Source organism: Ischnura elegans, chromosome X, assembly GCF_921293095.1.
Source record: "Ischnura elegans chromosome X, ioIscEleg1.1, whole genome shotgun sequence".
Taxonomy (NCBI): Eukaryota; Metazoa; Arthropoda; class Insecta; order Odonata; family Coenagrionidae; genus Ischnura; species Ischnura elegans.
This window is the reverse complement of record NC_060259.1, coordinates 48,800,833-48,818,870: the sequence shown is the minus strand read 5'-3', so window position 1 is coordinate 48,818,870 and position 18,038 is coordinate 48,800,833. Positions and strand designations below refer to the sequence as shown.

At 39.4% G+C, this 18,038-nt stretch overlaps 1 protein-coding gene across 1 annotated transcript; it reads left to right on the top strand.

Moving 5' to 3' along the window:
• The first annotated feature begins 1,027 nt into the window (after positions 1-1,027).
• Positions 1,028-15,576, top strand: LOC124170815 (aquaporin AQPAe.a-like). The gene is made up of 6 exons (XM_046549789.1): positions 1,028-1,142; positions 5,363-5,608; positions 8,214-8,357; positions 12,630-12,863; positions 14,183-14,263; positions 14,953-15,576. The coding sequence occupies exons 2-6, from the start codon at positions 5,390-5,392 to the stop codon at positions 15,052-15,054; spliced, it is 780 nt and encodes a 259-aa protein (XP_046405745.1). The 5' UTR covers positions 1,028-1,142; positions 5,363-5,389; the 3' UTR covers positions 15,055-15,576.
• Positions 15,577-18,038: the final 2,462 nt, after the last annotated feature.

Here is an 18,038-nt window from a genome sequence, read left to right as displayed (position 1 = left end):
TCATATTTTGTAGACTGACTTTCGGTTGATTATTTTCCTCGCTTATGCTCAAGGTGGGAAAATCAACTGGAATTGCCTATTACATTGATTTAATTGCTTTCCCAGGAGTACGCGTTTTGGAATTTTTGTTTTTTTTCCGGCTCTCACGCTCCTAAGTTAATTTGATGTTAAAAGTTTCGTTAATAATATCAGTCGTTTAAAAAATTCAGTAATAAATTTTTCTTGAGTCATATGCGTAAATTATGTTGATGTTCAGGACATCTATGAAAAGTAGAAAAAAAAATATTATGAATTCTGATTCGAACCCTCCCAGAACTTTACCGCAATTACCGCGCACAATATAGACCTTGTCGGCCACGGAGCGACGCATTGGGAAGAGATAAACGGTGAGTCCCAGGATATAGAGATAGGAAAACTTTGCCACGGAGCCCGAAAGAAAACACTCAGACCGCGCTACGTGAGTTACCCCAGTGTATTCCATCCGCTAATCTTAATTCTGATTGGGCTCATGCTCCTGCAGTTTGACTCCGGCTTCAATAGCTAGGTCGCGTCCACCTCTGTCCTCGTCAGCTCCTGGTGGCATACGAGTGAGGGATGCAGGCCGCTCTTTGTGCCAACCTCACAGGTTTTCACCACCCGGCCCCATCAGTTAACTAGGACACCTGGGTGTCTACATACTTTTGAAAACGATAGTACAATAGGCCGTCTTTAAATTCCTCTGTTGTAACAATCATGGCACTTTGGTTGGGAGCACAAATTGCGATCGTGTCCACCGGCTCCAATGTTGAATATTTGTGGCCCCATTCCAACACCGTCCCAGACCATGCTTATCTCACTCTAACTTCGAAGCCATCGTGCAAATCCCTTCCCACCCGTTCCCTCTAAACGTCAAATGCACTTCTTATTCATCCTGTCCTTGCTCAATGCCTGCTCTTCCCTTCGAACGGAATTTCCCCCGGCAGCTTAAGTTTCTTCCCCTACTTATCCTCCTTCTTTCCCTATATAAAGGAAGAACCTCCATTCCTCGTTCTCTCTACACCTGAGACTGGACAGCTGAGCACAAGAACGCTGCAGTGGATAGAGACATCAAGTCAGACGAAGGAACGAAAGGAAAAGAAAAAGAGTTAGAGGATATTGTAAAGGTTAGTGTGGAATAACTATCAAGCGTTTTCAGCTATCAGTATTGAAAATCTTGTAACTCGGTAGTGCGTTAAATCAATGTTTATGTGGATCTTTTCATGATAGTCTATTTCATCATCGATTATGATTAATAACTATTGAGGAGTCTAAGCTGAAGTATGCACTCTTATTCACTCGAAACTGTTTAAATTAAATCTTGGGTAGTCGTCATTGGTTTCGTCATCATGACGCTGTAATATGGTGCTCATATGTAACGACGCACAGTGGGCTAGAATCGAAAAAAGCTGGCCAAAACCTCAAAATCGATTTTTTTGAGCTAGGAAATTGAAACTTCGCATACACATTCTCAAATAAATTGTGCATAACTTCCCAGATTATTTTGGTCCTGTGTTTACACTTTAACAATATATGTGAGGTCAAAGTTGAGCAAATTTAGCGAAAAACGACCACCCTCGATTTTTTCTGAAAATTGCCGACTTTATCCTCGTGCAGTGGTTTTATAAATAGATTTATCGACAAAACTGTTATACCATCTTAATTGACACTTCTTATTCTTTCATTTGAAGGGTTTTTAAAGATTTTGTTTAATCAATAATCATAGATACATAACAAAATGGCGGAGCCTGTTTTCAACCCATTTTTTCACATAAACGTAGAAAAAAAGTAGACATTGTCACCGGCTTACACTAAGTAACTTATATCATGTCGTTCTTTGAAGCTTCTATATTGTGAATCTAAAGTCAAACCTTGCACCAATTTGCAACCCCGAATTTTAAATAGTTTTTTCGAACGCACGGACGACACCGGTTCTGGCCGGCGGCGGCGGAGAGTACGGCGACGCGGCAAGCGGGTGGATGCAATATGGTCTCATTCACTTTTATGTGTGGATAACAGATATATTAGTGACAGAAAATAATCACCAGAAAGTAAAATTTATAAATATTGCTACGAATGACTCTCATTATGCAATCGCTGGGCACTGCAAGAGGTGCACTGAAAGGTTTCCTTCTTTGAGTGCATTCCATGGGGAATGGACTTAAATCGCGTGCTTAAAGTGGGGAAACGGACTCTTTTATTAACAAACAAGCTCTATTTCTAGGCAAGAGCCTTCGATGACCCATAGCCTCCACTTCCTAACCCTCCATACATATTTAAAGGCCTTCTGACCACGGTCGTTTTACAGTATTGTTGTAGTGCCGAGCCCTTCGAACTTGTTTTTGGTTTGAAGTTTGAACTCCTGTTAGCTTTAAAAGTTTCGGAAGGCATATTACTCACATCAAATGATGTATTCTTCCTAAGAAATACAGTTTATTTTAATGTATGCCTTATACTCAATTTAAAGTATTGATTTAAATCTCTTACCTATATATCAACGTCATTATTCTTATTAAACTGCGCTGCTGACAAAATGGTTATTTTTCAGAAATATTTTACCATACAAACATAACATAAACAAAAGCAGCAAAATTTACACTTTTCCCAACTAACATACTGCAATTATCACTGTCAGCAATAAAAGGTTACTGTTTTTCATTCACTATCTGACGAGTTTTTATCACTTTCACTGTCTGAGCTAAAGCATTGTTTTCCTTTTTCAAAAACAGATCCATTACATTTTTCGGCAAGCTGTGTGTTTCCTCCAGTTTAATTGGCGTAATTTTTGTCATTATCAGTTATGATATTAGTAGTTGTCTTCGGAATAAATCCCTATTTGTGGCCACTCGTGCCATTTTTCTAGTCAACCGTTCACGGAACTTTCTCACGTCCTTATATCGCTTCCCCTGTCAGTTGTCGCAATTAAGAATGGACTCTCTTGCAATGTCAGCTCCTTGAATGAAGACCTTATGTACGGTTGGTGGCATACCATAATTGTATTTAAAGCGTCAGTGTGAGAGAGAGAAAATTAAATTATTTGGAGAGGAAATCTAGAATAATTGTGATGACTTTTGAATACTTGTGCCTGTTTCATGCTTGGCCTAAGGAACAGCATTTTTTACCTAAACAAGAAGGCACAAAGGTGCTCACGAGCAATAATTCATGAGACATAGGCCCTCGTTCCCACGTGTGATTATATTGCGCATGTCCTAACTGCTGTCAAAGCCGTGTTTGCAAATTTAAGTGCACTTTATATGCGACGCGAAACTTGGAACTGTGGAAATGTACGTTAAGATTCGAGTCGCAGTAAGATGCAGAACCATTTTTGGAAACTTCTTATATAACCTCTGCTACAATAATTTCACTCGGGTAAATGAAATCATATACTCGCGTCACTCTCTCATCGCTGGGGTTAATATTATATCCCTGGCATTTCAGATTTTCGAAGACCCTTGCACCGAAATTTTGTGAGCTGCATGGACACAATTACTTAGTGAGAGGGCCTCTTAATCTGACATAACATAATACTCGGGGTTGCATTTTATCCACTTGGCAAGAGTTCTTGCCTCCGAGGATGGTCACTGTATCTTCCTTTTGCATTCGTTTTCCTCCTAGTCGTTCTCTTCATACAACCCTAAAAACATGAATTGACGTCCATCTGCACTGGCTAAACTAGAGCAACATGTAAATTGTGCTGCATAAGGAATAGTTATTAATTGCTTTAAATCAAGAATATAAATTAAATAACCTTACTGGATAAGAATAATGAACTCTTCAAGCACCAAGACAGTACTTGATTTGGCAAATTTCGGCAAAATCAAGTACTGTATTGAGCCATTTTCCATCACGTTTAAGGAATATATTATCTGTTATTGTTAAAAAGTTTATTAGTTTGTAAAGCACGCGATTTAAGTCCATTCCCCATGGAATGCACTCAAAGAAGGAAACCTTTCAGTGCACCTCTTGCAGTGCCCAGCGATTGCATAATGAGAGTCATTCGTAGCAATATTTATAAATTTTACTTTCTGGTGATTATTTTCTGTCACTAATATATCTGTTATCCACACATAAAAGTGAATGAGACCATATTGCATCCACCCGCTTGCCGCGTCGCCGTACTCTCCGCCGCCGCCGGCCAGAACCGGTGTCGTCCGTGCGTTCGAAAAAACTATTTAAAATTCGGGGTTGCAAATTGGTGCAAGGTTTGACTTTAGATTCACAATATAGAAGCTTCAAAGAACGACATGATATAAGTTACTTAGTGTAAGCCGGTGACAATGTCTACTTTTTTTCTACGTTTATGTGAAAAAATGGGTTGAAAACAGGCTCCGCCATTTTGTTATGTATCTATGATTATTGATGAAACAAAATCTTTAAAAACCCTTCAAATGAAAGAATAAGAAGTGTCAATTAAGATGGTATAACAGTTTTGTCGATAAATCTATTTATAAAACCACTGCACGAGGATAAAGTCGGCAATTTTCAGAAAAAATCGAGGGTGGTCGTTTTTCGCTAAATTTGCTCAACTTTGACCTCACATATATTGTTAAAGTGTAAACACAGGACCAAAATAATCTGGGAAGTTATGCACAATTTATTTGAGAATGTGTATGCGAAGTTTCAATTTCCTAGCTCAAAAAAATCGATTTTGAGGTTTTGGCCAGCTTTTTTCGATTCTAGCCCACTGTGCGACGTTTTCTCATTTTTATGAAAGATGACCTTCATAATCTCTTATTAGAAGTCTTGTATATCGAAGTGTGTCTTGTATAATTCGAGGTGTAGTATGTTCTAAATACCGTTTTCATTTACCTCGATTCTGCAAAAGCTCAAACGTTCATATTTAATTTTCATACGCAGTTCCAACAGTATTCAAAGTGTCCTTGTACTGTTGAAGAAACCTGCTGCCCTTTGGATGTTAATTTCATGTGCATTTTAGTACAAGTGTAGGGCTTTACTAAATGCTGAGTGTTATTTCGTTTGAGAATATCCTTTTTACTTGTAAACGGCTGGTATCCTAATAAACACCGTTACACGCCTATTAAGATGGCTTGCGTAGTAATGAATAAATGTATATGGTAGCATGGTCGTGTCCTTAGCTCTCTCCCGATTTCTGGTCTATCTGTGTGTCGTTGTCCTGAGTGCTCTACCGGTGTTCGGATAACGAGTGCGATTCTGATTAAGGCTAGGATGTGCTGCATGCCTGGTATGGAATCACCCCGTACCACACACCATGGTGGTGGTTAGCACGGTGCCTCGTAGAAGAAGATTAAATATTATAATCTTAACTCATATTGAATGGAGAACTGTATAAATTGGCCTACTAATGTTTGTTTCCACTTCTACATAGTTAATTCGGTCCAAATCCAGTTGAAGAATGAAGGGCCCCAGGGTTACTGCCCTTTTGAATTTCCTCGGCCTGTCAGACGTGTCCGGCGGCTCTATATGGCGCGCCTTGGCTGCGGAGTGCATCGGCACCTTTTTTCTCGTGCTCGTGGCGTGTGGGTCTACTTCTCGAGGCTGGAACGAAGACTACGCCCCATCTGTCCTTCATATCGCTCTCTGCTTCGGACTCACCGTTACAGCCATGGTGCAGGTAAGATAAAATTGCTCACTCTCCTCAATATAGGGTTGGGGAGTTCGAATTTCGGACCTAGTTGCAGGGTTGCTGATGGTGGGTGAATGTGCTTAACTTCTTGTGGAAGCTATGCATAGTATTAATATATTATAGAAGCATATTGTCCAATATTAAATATACATTTAAATATAAAAAGAACTCTGGCTTGTATGAAGATACGGTTACGCTTGACAATGACGTAGAATACGTAGACACCGGTTGCGGAGTATTAAATCAGTGTGGAAAGTAATAAGCGCCTATTACTAGCTCCAGCGATCCAAGTAGTTTGGTTTCATTTGAAACTGGATTTTATGATCCAGTTTGTGCTTGACATGGGATTTTCAGACCGGTTATAATATTCCTTCGAGTTAGTCCCATTCTTCTGGAGGATAAGACTATCCCTATTATGCGTTTTTTAATTAATATTTTGAAACTTAAAGATATATTCGTACGCAAATGCCTGCTCATTAGATTTGATGTAGAGGAGTGAACTTTGCCTTTAAGAGTTTTAATAAAACTTGAATTGAACGGGTTTGCTAAAAGGATTCAGATCTCCATTCGGGTATCCAATCAACACCTCATAGTTTATCGCATCTAGCATTAATGAGAGGCTTTGCTTTCATACAGAAATATTAGGGTTCTTCCACGGGAAAATGAATCCATCCTTTCGATTTTAGATTAGAAGTATCGTTGTTTCAACGTTAGAAATGCACAATGTTCCTTGAGGTCCGGTTACGCGATATATAAGTAACAGGTACTGAGTTAGTCTGCCCGGAAACACGTCCGGGTTGATGTCAGATTGCACGAATGATTTTGGTTGACCGGAACGGAATATAACGAATGCGTGAATCAAATTAGAAGAGGTTCATTTTCTGTGCATTCATTCGCACGAGTTGGGTGGTTAAACGGTGCATTTTGGCGTTCATTCCCGCGTTCATGTATGCAAGATATTAACTAGTGCAGCCACTTTTAAAAGATGGTCCACATACCCTGCGCAGACGTTTCCGTTATTCTCCGAAGTCGACCTTCGCGTATTGCTTTCGCGTTCCTTGTCAATCGAGGATCGCTTTGATTTGATCGGGTTGTGCAATTGCTGCAACTTGGCTACTTAAACCTCCGTCAAGAGCCCTAAACACTATTTCAAATGTAGGAAGTCCCCGTGAACCCTGCCCCCCCCCCCCCCTCCACAGCCAAACAAGTAACCCATCGCGCGAGGAAGAGAGGAACATCAGAGTCGTTTGGTAAACTTATGCTGCACATATGGTACAAATAAAATTTTCGGACCAATCCTAGCATGATACTAGTCTTTTTTCACATAGTCTTGTCCAATACATACGCCAATTTTAATATTGTCGTTTCCGTCGCGGTTGCCATCCATGCTCGCGTTCAGCCGTGTTGCGGGGTGAATGATTCCAGCAGAAAAAAGGGACAAAAAAAGGGGAAATTCATAGTTTGACCTCTTAATGAAAGAGGAAAAGATAAAGATATACTAAATGTGTCTTTAAATGTTAAGAAATAGGCAAACTAGTCTTGTAATTAATGCTTCAGATAGTTTTTTTAATCATCGAGACTTTACTTAGGATAATTATTAAGACATTCGAACTTTTCGATGAACATGAGGATGTAGCTTACTCGCTGATAACGGGAATATATTAAGCATTATTGACATATTTGCTTATAGGAATGTTAATAGCGATTGGAAAAAAATATCATACCGAAGTAAATTATAATCCAGTGCACATTCGTATTTTTGATTTCTCGTGTGATGATACGCGTAGAAGAATGCAGGATAATATCTCAGGAAAAGGTTTAGGAACAATGAATACGCTTGTTTGTGAAATACTTCCAAATAGAGCAATATAAATTGGTGTTTGGTAATAATGTGCTAAAGCCATATTCCGTATGTTTATTTTGTAGTCAACTTTCAGAATACTCTTTTAGTCGTAAATTCCGATTTTCGTTTCTTCCCTGTATGAATCGCTAACTGCGGAAAGGCTTCTAGTCTAATTGTAAGTTGGATGATTTATCTTATATTCTTTAATTTGTTGCTAGTTTCAAGACTCGACGTTTGCTATAAAAAGGAACAATGTCAGCGCTTTGTTATTAGCATAACAACGCTTTCCATATTGTGTAGTCCAGGACTAGTTCTTTCCGCGGAAAGCGGCTGCCTACTAGCCGTGGCAGACGCGTGAACTAACATCCATTTCACAATTTTTTGCGTCCTGTATACATTGTATTCCTATTCGAGACACCTATATGGTATCTCAGACAGCTCACTATTAACGGCTTTGGTGTAAATAATCTTTCAACGAAAGAATGTAAAACTTTTATCATGAAGGTGGTGGCGGTAAGGGGTCTTACAAGGTGTGTTCAATGTTTAACTGGTACATAAAAAAACACAATTTACAGAGATGAAAAACCTAAAAAGAAACAAAAAAGGACATTTTCCATATGAAAATACAGGGAAATGACTTTTTCATCAGAGAACATTTTCACATGGTACCGTGTAACATGAACATCGCCGGCTTGGCAATTGATTATTTTAGACTAAGGAATTAATCCTCTTTGCTTTTTACATTTTCAGGTGACGGGGCACGTAAGCGGTGGTCATATAAACCCCGCTGTCACTGTTGGGCTGCTTGTCTCCGGCCAAGTGACTCTTCTCCGTGCGATTCTTTACATCCTGGCGCAGTGCGTGGGTGCGCTCGCTGGTGCGGGTATTTTGAAGGTGAGTAATAAATGTAACCTGTCTTGGATAGTCCAACATTACGAACGCACCCGAAAAAGACCCATCTGCTGTTCTAAAGTTGAGTACGAAGAAAAAGTTGAGCATTGGATATTGTTTATAGACTCTTCCTCGAATTTTATGCCGCGTCTATTTTGAATAATCTTTTGAAAAAAAACTTCATTCTATGTTTAATTATAAACTTCACGGTGTATATTTTAGATATATTCGGATGAAAGGGAGAGGAATGTCGACCGGAGACGAAAGAGATTTTATTCAACTCTTATTAGCAATCAGCACGACACCTCAATTTTAAAATTGTTCTATTCAGATAGGCATCTCGTGTTCTGCTGTTTAATTGTTCAGACAAGAGCTATCAATTTTTTAGCTCAATGGTGTGCCGATTCATTCAACTTGAGCCTACACATGTAACTTCAATTTCCAGGCTATTTAAATTAAATCACTCGCTCAAACTGAACGGGGATTCGGCATGTGTTGATGCCATATTCTGTTATTATTCATGGTCTGTCGGTCGCTGGTGCTCTGATGGCTGGTTAAATTTATTAAATATTTAAGGTGATAGGCAATTGCCCCGTTGAACGATTTTCCTAATTTGAGTGATGCATACGACACTCGACGTGAAACCTTCGCTAACATTTAACAGTATTGCAATTTTGGTCTGTCTTGTCTAAATTGACATAAATTTGAAAGTGTAGGTTATACATGTTGTAATTAATTGAATATATTATATTTGGAAAAAAGTTGCATCAAAATAATTCTAGCCAAGGAACTAGTCTAATGCGACTTTTAAAACCAATAAATACGCAGTTATAAGTAATAAATAATAATAATAATAATGACAAAGTACGATCCCTCGGATGCCGTTGCCAGGGGCAAGTTGGGGAACTAGAACGACTCGCCAGCTCAGCGAGAGGAAGGGGGGGCCTGCGAAAGTATGGGAGGGTAGGGGCGTGGTGGGGATGGGGAGAGTTCTCTGGGTACGACTTCCAGTCTGTCTCGTCTTGCTAGGGCAGAATAACAATAAAAAAGGCCTGCATTTTTACAGTTCTACCAGATTTTTTCAAATTCAGTTGATAAGAGTACCACATTTTTGCGCGTTGAAACCGAAAAATATCTTAATTTACTAGAATGCGTTAGAATTTTTTTTTAATTCGCAATCTGTCAATTTCTACACTGTCATATATGGAAGACAATCGAAGATACAAGACGCATAATTATGTTTATTAAGGTGTAAAATAAAACGCAATGTGCGCACACCTATTTTTTCTAATTATTGCGTGTAATCCGAATTACTTTGATCATTGGATATATTAGTGGAAATTTTATTAATACTACGATGCGAATTCGAGCAAAATTATGCTGTTGTAATGGAAATTTCTCATCACTTTTTGGGTGCGGTCTAATATAGGAACTGATGATTCGTTTGTAAATCGAAGATAGAAGAGACGGAACTATAATTAACAATGTTAAATTATGTTGGAAATTCGTCATATTTGGACTAATTATTTTTGTATTTGATGCGCATTCCTATTCTTGCCGACATACGGAGGTAAAACACTAATTTCAGAAAGTTACTGTTTGTCACCGAAGAACGCGGTACATATGAGACTCATGCTATCAGGGTTTTTTGAAAATTGGGGACCAGGAAGGCGAGTTGCGTTAGAAGATGGGAGTTGGCAAGTAGGAGAGGGGGGGAAGCTATTCGAAAGAAATCACTTCCCATTGTTCTCAGGTAACTTGAAACTTATACTCTCCTTCAGTGAATTTTTTTCCTGCTATGGAACTCCGGGGTCTATTCATTCAGACAACATTGCACTTCAATTTTTAATTTTAACAGGACTATTTGCATGCTTAAATTAAATTGCTTACGCTTAAATTGCTTAAAAACGTCAAAAAGACAGCATGCTTGGTATAATTTTCTTTAGAATTTCATGAATAATACGAATATTTTAATCCAATCAAGATACCTCATCATTTGCCGAAACTCATGGTTAAATACTTTTGGGACCATTAGATGACTCATGTTTTTTCCTCCAGTAACTGGGAGCTTTGAAAAAAGTTGGCTGTAAAAAAAAAGGTTAGTTGTCGAGAAAATCGAGAGGGAGGGAGGGAGAGGTGAAACATGATTCTATCATTATCGCGTAACTTGATATTTTATTTCGAAAGATTTATGATCTTCTTAACATGAAACCTGAGTTAGGAATGAACTGGGGTGCTAGAGGCTTGTTGGGGGGCTACGGAGGGGGGAAACTTTAGAAGGGTGGACTGAGAACTGATGGGTGGGGAATAGTGAATTTTTGGAAATGTGGGACTTAGTTACTATTCTACGGCGCAGACGTTCTCCTGTTGGTAGTTGGCGAGGATTCACACGGTGCCTGAGATTATGGGAATGGTATTGAAATGATCTCGGACTGCGAATGTGAAGAATGAGACTCGTGGCATATTTCCTAATTTACTGCTATACAGTTTTCCCGCAATATGTTCACGCCTACACTCAAAGATGTTAAAAATACCACATCAAAGAAATCTCATTCTTATTATATAATTTATTCTCTGTCGATTAAGTATGTAATACTTGATTTCGGAATATTTTTTAAATGTGCAGTCTAAACTCTATGCGGAAAGGTTTTAAACGTTTCCTTGTTGCTACTATTCACACGGATTAACTTCATGTTAGAAGTATACTTCACTTTGCAAATGGCATAATTCATAAAAAAAAACTTGTTTTCCAAAAAGTTTGCTAATCGTGCCTCTCACGACGCGACTACTTCAGATGATCTTATGCGAATTCTTTAGTGGGAATCTTTAACCGATGGGGTAAGATTCGGGTGTGGGTAAAAGGCCGTTGAAAGGAGAGATTTACATAGCATCACATCGAACGCGATAATTATTTTAATACATTTCTCGTCACTTTATTTTAATTACTAAACGGAAACTTTGTCTAATATCTTGTATGATGCCGGACACTTTCTGGTGGAAGTTCTTAATATAATTAAAATAAGACATTGCAATATGACTGCTAATTTTCGGGTTATCCAGCCGCATCTGTCGTTTATGGTTAACAACAGTTTCGAAAGCCATCCTGCTTCCGTCTTCAGGTCGAAGGTGAGAAGTTTTCAGTTTTTGCCTCCTTATATAGCACTGGCCGATCTCCCCCTGTGCGCAGATTGGTTAGCACTCTCTTCCAAACGTTGCTGATTGGGTAGCCGTTGTCCCCGTTAATATTTTGTTTTGTGAATTTCAATTGCTTCCCTGATTTGCCTTAGGTAGTAGCGACTCTCTTTTGCCACTATCATCGCTTTTTCGAAATCAATTTTATGGCCCGCCTCACTCTAAACATGCTCTGCAATCGCTGCCAAGTGCAGTTGTTTTTTTATTTGTGGCTCTCACATGCTCCTAAATCCTTGTCGCCATTCCTCGGCATGTTTCACCAACATATGATTTTCCGTAGGAGCATGGCACTGGGTACACGCCTTCGCATAGTGCCTGAACCCGAAAATTAGCAGTCTTCGTGAACAACGCCGCGGAAACCTACGCACGAATTTGACATTGCAATATTTCCACTGAGTTTTATTATGACACATCGCGTTTCGTCGTTGCAAACAATATTATCAAGTGTAACAAGTCTTGAGTTCCTCCTTATATACGTCTTGGTGCTTGAAGGGAGGTGGTAAGGTGGAGGATGGAGTTTGGGTGGCCCCTTGGCCAGCCCCCCTTTCTCGACACATGTTAGTATGGACCCAAGGTTTCCAACCGTCCCAGTTGACTCCGAAAAAATTCGTTATAAATTTTAAAATTTTGTACAAAACCTTTCTACACAACCTCATTCAAACGCGGTACCCCCCCCCCCCCCCCCCAATTCACACCATAGAAAAGCAAGAGGACACGGAGTCAACTACCCAGGAGAAGATCCTCGGGACGAGGATTCCATCCTGACGATCACAACGCGAAAAAAGACAGTGAAGGCGTGCGTGGTACCCTCACCCATCCTGGAACCTTTCTTTCCTCCCTCCCCCACCATGCTCCTCTTCCGAGACCCTAAAAACGACCATTCTCCCCTACAGCCTTCAATATCCTCACTTCTTCTCACCCAAAACCCATCCTCCACCTTACCCCCTCCCATCAAGCACCAAGACATATATATGGAGGAACTCTAAGACTTGTTGCCCTTAATAATGTTGTTTATCTAATATGTAAGTATATATAATATTCGGATTTCTATAATATCAATGTTTTTCACACTAATTTTTTCAGGCAATGACTCCAGATGAGATAGGAGCCCTGGGTTTGGGTAGCGTTTCCTTGGGTCGCTCCATGACTGCTGGCCAGGGCCTCGTTGTAGAAGCTCTAATAAGCGCTGTCCTCGTCCTTGTGGTGCATGCCGTCTGTGACTTGGGCGCCAAGGAGCCAGTCGGGTGCAGCAAAGTGGCGGCTTCTCCCGGACCTCTGGCCATTGGACTAGCAGTCGGCACATGCCACTTGCTTGCCGTAAGTACTGACACATGGAGCATATAAATTGTTTACGGGAAAAAAATTTGTTGTGTTAGTGAAGAATGATACAGATTTGAATGCAGTAAGAGAACTGTTGTTACATCATTTCGGAGGGCTCCAAGTCCATTGGATCCGGTTTCCTTACTTCTCATTTGAAAGTATTACTCACCAAAATCCACTTTCTTTTGCCAGTGATTTTATTTTAGGTCCAAAAGGTGAAAACTAATAAATATTTAATTGATAAGATTGTTGGTATTTTGTCTGGACGTTAATCGTGTTAACCTCGTTAACCTTGACAAGAGTGCCAGAGCAAATACCAATTTGATAGTAGTTTGAGTTTTCATGTAGCGTTTTACTGAGAAACCGATTCATTTAAATTTGGCGGTTAATTATGCGTATAATTATATATAATCGATAACCTTTAACACGTGTTAGTAAAAAATGCCACCGAGTTAACGTCAGAATTTGTTATGTGTGTCGAAGAAGTTTCTACCCTTATCGATAAATTTGGACTTATTTTTAAGACTTTTTGTACATTTACATAATAACCTGCGAGCCACCTCTATCATTTTTGGCCGGGGGTCTCATTTAATCCGATCAGCGTACTACTTTAGCTTCACTACGGAAACTTGCGATACGGAAAAAACTCCGTAAAACTTTGTGCCACATGAATCAACGATGACGAAAATTCAAGAAACGTTCTTTATAACGTCCTCTCTAACATTCAATAGGAGCCATCTTAAATTCTGCTCTAAGTATGTTGACATAGACTTTGACATTTGTAATGCAATTTTGTTCTGTCATTATGCAATGAATATTCATTGATACAATACGTAACTTAACTCAGGTGGTGTATTTATACCACAAAACCCTGAAATGTGACTAATAGGTTCTCATAATGCCGGGATTTTCCAGACTTAATGTCCTAGGTACCGGTAACAAGGTCCATTTGTATTTAAAAAATATGACCAGTAGTGCGTTTACATTCTTTGTACACATCCTCCGTTAGTACTTATTTAGGTCAGCATCTTTCTTCTGCCACTGTAAAAATATGACGCATGAAATGATCTTATGCTGTACTTAAATTCTATTGAGAATTCTTAGATTCAAAACGGGTACAAGTAAAAAATTAAACTTCGTTTTTCATTCAAAATCAGTAAATCCATGATGTATCGCAAAGAACCATTAACTTCAAGGTATATTCTTCTATCTTTTATTTGCATATAAGCACAGGGTAGGGTACTACATTCTAGTAACTGTTCTTTGTCTTCAGTTATGGTTTTCCACCATGTTAAAAAGTCATATTTTCGTTTCAGGTGCCGTACACTGGTAGTGGAATGAATCCAGCGAGGAGTTTCGGTTCTGCTGCTCTCGCCGGCGCGTGGGAAAACCACTGGGTACAGATTTTCTTACTATGTATCTATACTTATTTTTTCCGCAAATTTGATCCAACTAAATAGAATTAGCCTTAAAGTTCGACGTAATGATTATGTAATTTATTGAGCTGTTAAGGTAAGAAATAATTTAGGCTGCCGGTAAAAACCTCTTCCTAATGGAGAAAATTATTTAAACTTGTCAATTGTTAATACGTCATAGTTCGCCATGAAAAAATATTTGACTTATCCGGGATCCGAACTCGGAGCTCCCAATTGCCGGTCAGGTGTGTTTGCAAGTTACACAAGCAATCCATTCACACAGATCGAACTTCGGGGTGTAACTGGCTTACACGCCTGGCCGGAAATTGGGAACTCCGGCTTAGAATCCCGACTAAGTCACATAACTTTTCGTGTTGACCTTCATCCTTTGGAGTATTTAACTTTGCACCTGTGCGCATGACTGCGTACAAAGTAAGTTGCTGCAGGGCCAAATGGCTTGCTCTCGTTTGCATTCATACCTTGTGTGGGTATATTTTTTTAAAAGGTTTATGTAACTCATTTAAATCCGAGACTTAATGTTTTTCTTGTAAAAAATTTTGCTAGTCATTCATAAACTTATGCTTCTGTGTGCTGTAATTCGGAACTAATTTTAAGCAAATTATTCTTTCCCTAAAAAGCATGTCCTTGAATTAGAATTCCTTTACTTCTAGGTGTATTGGGTGGGTCCCATGCTCGGTGCTGTGTGCTCAGCGTTGTTCTACAAGTATGTGCTTCAAGAAAGAAAAGTTGAGCAAATAATGCCGCAGGTTTAATGGTGTGACAACTGGTTCTTCGCTCAGATCCTTGACAAAACGTTCCGTTCCGTGGTAGTGGTAAATTTTTTTGACGCAAAGTGCACTGTTGACCAAATGACGAAAATAGCAATGGAGGAACTGTCAAAGCTTTGACAGATCGAACAGTAGTGTACCTAAAAGGTAATAAGTAGCCTTGGCGGACTCTAATATGGCTCAGGCAGATAGTCTCGTATTTATTGGGTGTATTATCATATTTAAGTGATATATGATAAAATTATGATGTATGTGACAAGGTCCTTGGTGGACGATTAGGTTTAGACGTGGCGTTTTACGCATTTTAAAATCTTGAATCTCCATTACTCCCGTGCTTTTCATTAGGGTAATATTTCCCCGGAACAAGGAACGCCTAGATTTTTATACGGTGTAGTTAAAGTCCACCATTGATTGTTTCATCTTCATGCAGAAGAAGCAACTGATAGTACCTGATTATTATATATATAATTCAATCCATTTTTAAATAAAAATCATAGGCTGTGAAAACTTAGTGTAATTAATTGCACAATTTAAGTAAATGAAAGGTCGTAGCACTTTTCCACAAGACTTTTTTATTCGTACAACGCGTTTCGGCTCACTGAGCCATCCTCTGGTACAAGACGCTTGAACACATGTGAAGATCCCTTTTATACCCTTGAGAGAGGAGAGTATTGGAGGAGAGGATTTGACATCTTTGAGGATGGGTGGGGGGTGGGAACGGGTGTACAGAGTATAGACAATGGGGAAAGATACAACTACGGGATGTGGAGAACCCACGTTGGAGGGAGGGTTCTGGTCATAACTGTAAAATGACGACACGTGGGGAAGAACCATAGCAAAACGGGAGGAGGGGGTGTTGAGAAGAGTGAAAAAAAAAGGGGGGGGGGCTTAAGGTAAAAAGAGGCCGCGTGTCTTTTGAAAGTGAGAGGAGTAAGTAGTAGTAAGGAGTACTTACTCCTCTCACTTTCAAAAGACACGCGGCCTCTTTTTACCCTAAGCCCCCCCCTTTTTTTTCACTCTTCTCAACACCCCCTCCTCCCGTTTTGCTATGGTTCTTCCCCACGTGTCATTTTACAGTTATGACCAGAACCCTCCCTCCAACGTGGGTTCTCCACATCCCGTAGTTGTATCTTTCCCCATTGTCTATACTCTGTACACCCGTTCCCACCCCCCCCCCCATCCTCAAAGATGTCAAATCCTCTCCTTCTCCAATACTCTCCTCTCTCAAGGGTATAAAAGGGATCTTCACATGTGTTCAAGCGTCTTGTACCAGATGATGGCTCAGTGAGCCGAAACGCGTTGTACGAATAAAAAAGTCTTGTGGAAAAGTGCTACGATCTTTCATTTACTTAAATATGTCTAACTTCCACCAATTGAAGCCTGTATCTGTTGAACTTAATTGCACAATGCTTGTTGAAAATAAAGAAACATAAAAGTACATATATTTTGTATTTACTCCCGTTGTTCCATTTTCAGGAATTCTTATTGTCCGATCACTCTTTCTTTTCCTTCGAATTTCCATTACATCGACTATAGATATTCTCGGCAAATATTTTCATATTCCCCTAAATGTAACTCTACACTTGAACTTCCGGCCTTAAAAAATCTATTCTCATTAGTTACCAATAACTAAAAATTTTAAGACCCCAAAAATTATTAAAAATATAATTGCTTGAACGTATCATCTGGGGAACCGGTCAAACTTCTCCACTCGGAATATTCTACTCACTTGGTGATAAAATGGAACTTCTTACCTTCAAACCTTGGGCAAAACCTTGACCCGCACTAACACCACACTTGCCTCTTTTTTTTGCTATCGGCCTTCATTTGTTCACCCCAACCTTTCCCCCTCCCACTTCCCTCACGCCTCTTCCATGTACGCCTTCCTCTTACCTTGGCTCTCGGTATAAATACGGAGCCTATGCTATTGCATCACCTTGAAAATGCTATTGAATGTCGAAACCATGGTCGGTAGTTTTAAGTGTGTAAATTATCATAAGTAGTTTACATCATGGGTGTAATCAATGTGTATATAATAAATCATTTAACATACGCTCAAAGTGCATGTTCTTGTCTCAGGTGAACTCGTTATGCGGCTCCAATGGGGTCGTTGGCGTGTTTCTCTGCGGTAAAGCTTTTTAGTTACTGACATCGTGATAGAGGTGGTAACATACCGAAAATGGTTATTTACCATGTTGTGAATGTATAAGACGACCCGGTATCCATGTTAAAAAGAAATTAATTCTATATATCAACCGCATATTAATACAGAAAAAGTTGTTTTATAATCGTCGAGAAACTGAACTGTAATTTTGGAAGGATAGGAAAATTCGCAAGTAATGGTCAATTCAAGGAAACTGTGGGAGAAAGTACTAGTGAGCGGATGTAGTCCTCGAAGCCGGCCCCAGAGAGTGTGATTAGCATATAAATATTTGAGAGTTCTACCTTTAGAACCGAGATTATAAAGGCCAATTCGGAAATCACATGATGGATAAGATCCCTATGTTTAGAGGACTATTTCAGTAGTCCTCGTTCAAATGTTTATTTCATTTTGCAATTTTATCTCGATTAAAATTAACATCGTGTCGGTATTATTTATTAAGAAGTTGCTCATTTGATACACTTTTCAATTTTCCTTGCAAACAATATGTTAGTATTCCAATTTCGGCCTCTATTTTTGATTGGTGCGCAGAGTGCACTCATTATTTTTTTTACGGTACTCGTGTAAAGTTTTTTTGGAACTCGTGAAAGGTTATGAAGTGAGTGGGCGACAAAGATACGTAGATCGATTTTTCAAGTCTTCTCAGCGTGGGAATCACGCATAGGAGGTAACAGTCCATCCCGTACAAGTTTGATTTATGTTGGCATCAAAAGCGTATTTCAAATGCTTTCAAAACTGTTCGCATCGTAACATAGAAAGCAAAGCGACGTAATTGTTCGTAATATTTGAATGGTACTTGCATTCACGA

Excerpts from the sequence above, each read along its gene's own strand:
- LOC124170815 (XM_046549789.1), top strand. The coding sequence starts at position 5,390 with ATGAAGGGCCCCAGGGTTACTGCCCTTTTGAATTTCCTCGGCCTGTCA. Across the intron at positions 8,358-12,629 it reads CTGGTGCGGGTATTTTGAAG|GCAATGACTCCAGATGAGAT; the intron begins GTGAGTAATAAA and ends TAATTTTTTCAG. Across the intron at positions 12,864-14,182 it reads GCACATGCCACTTGCTTGCC|GTGCCGTACACTGGTAGTGG; the intron begins GTAAGTACTGAC and ends TTTTCGTTTCAG.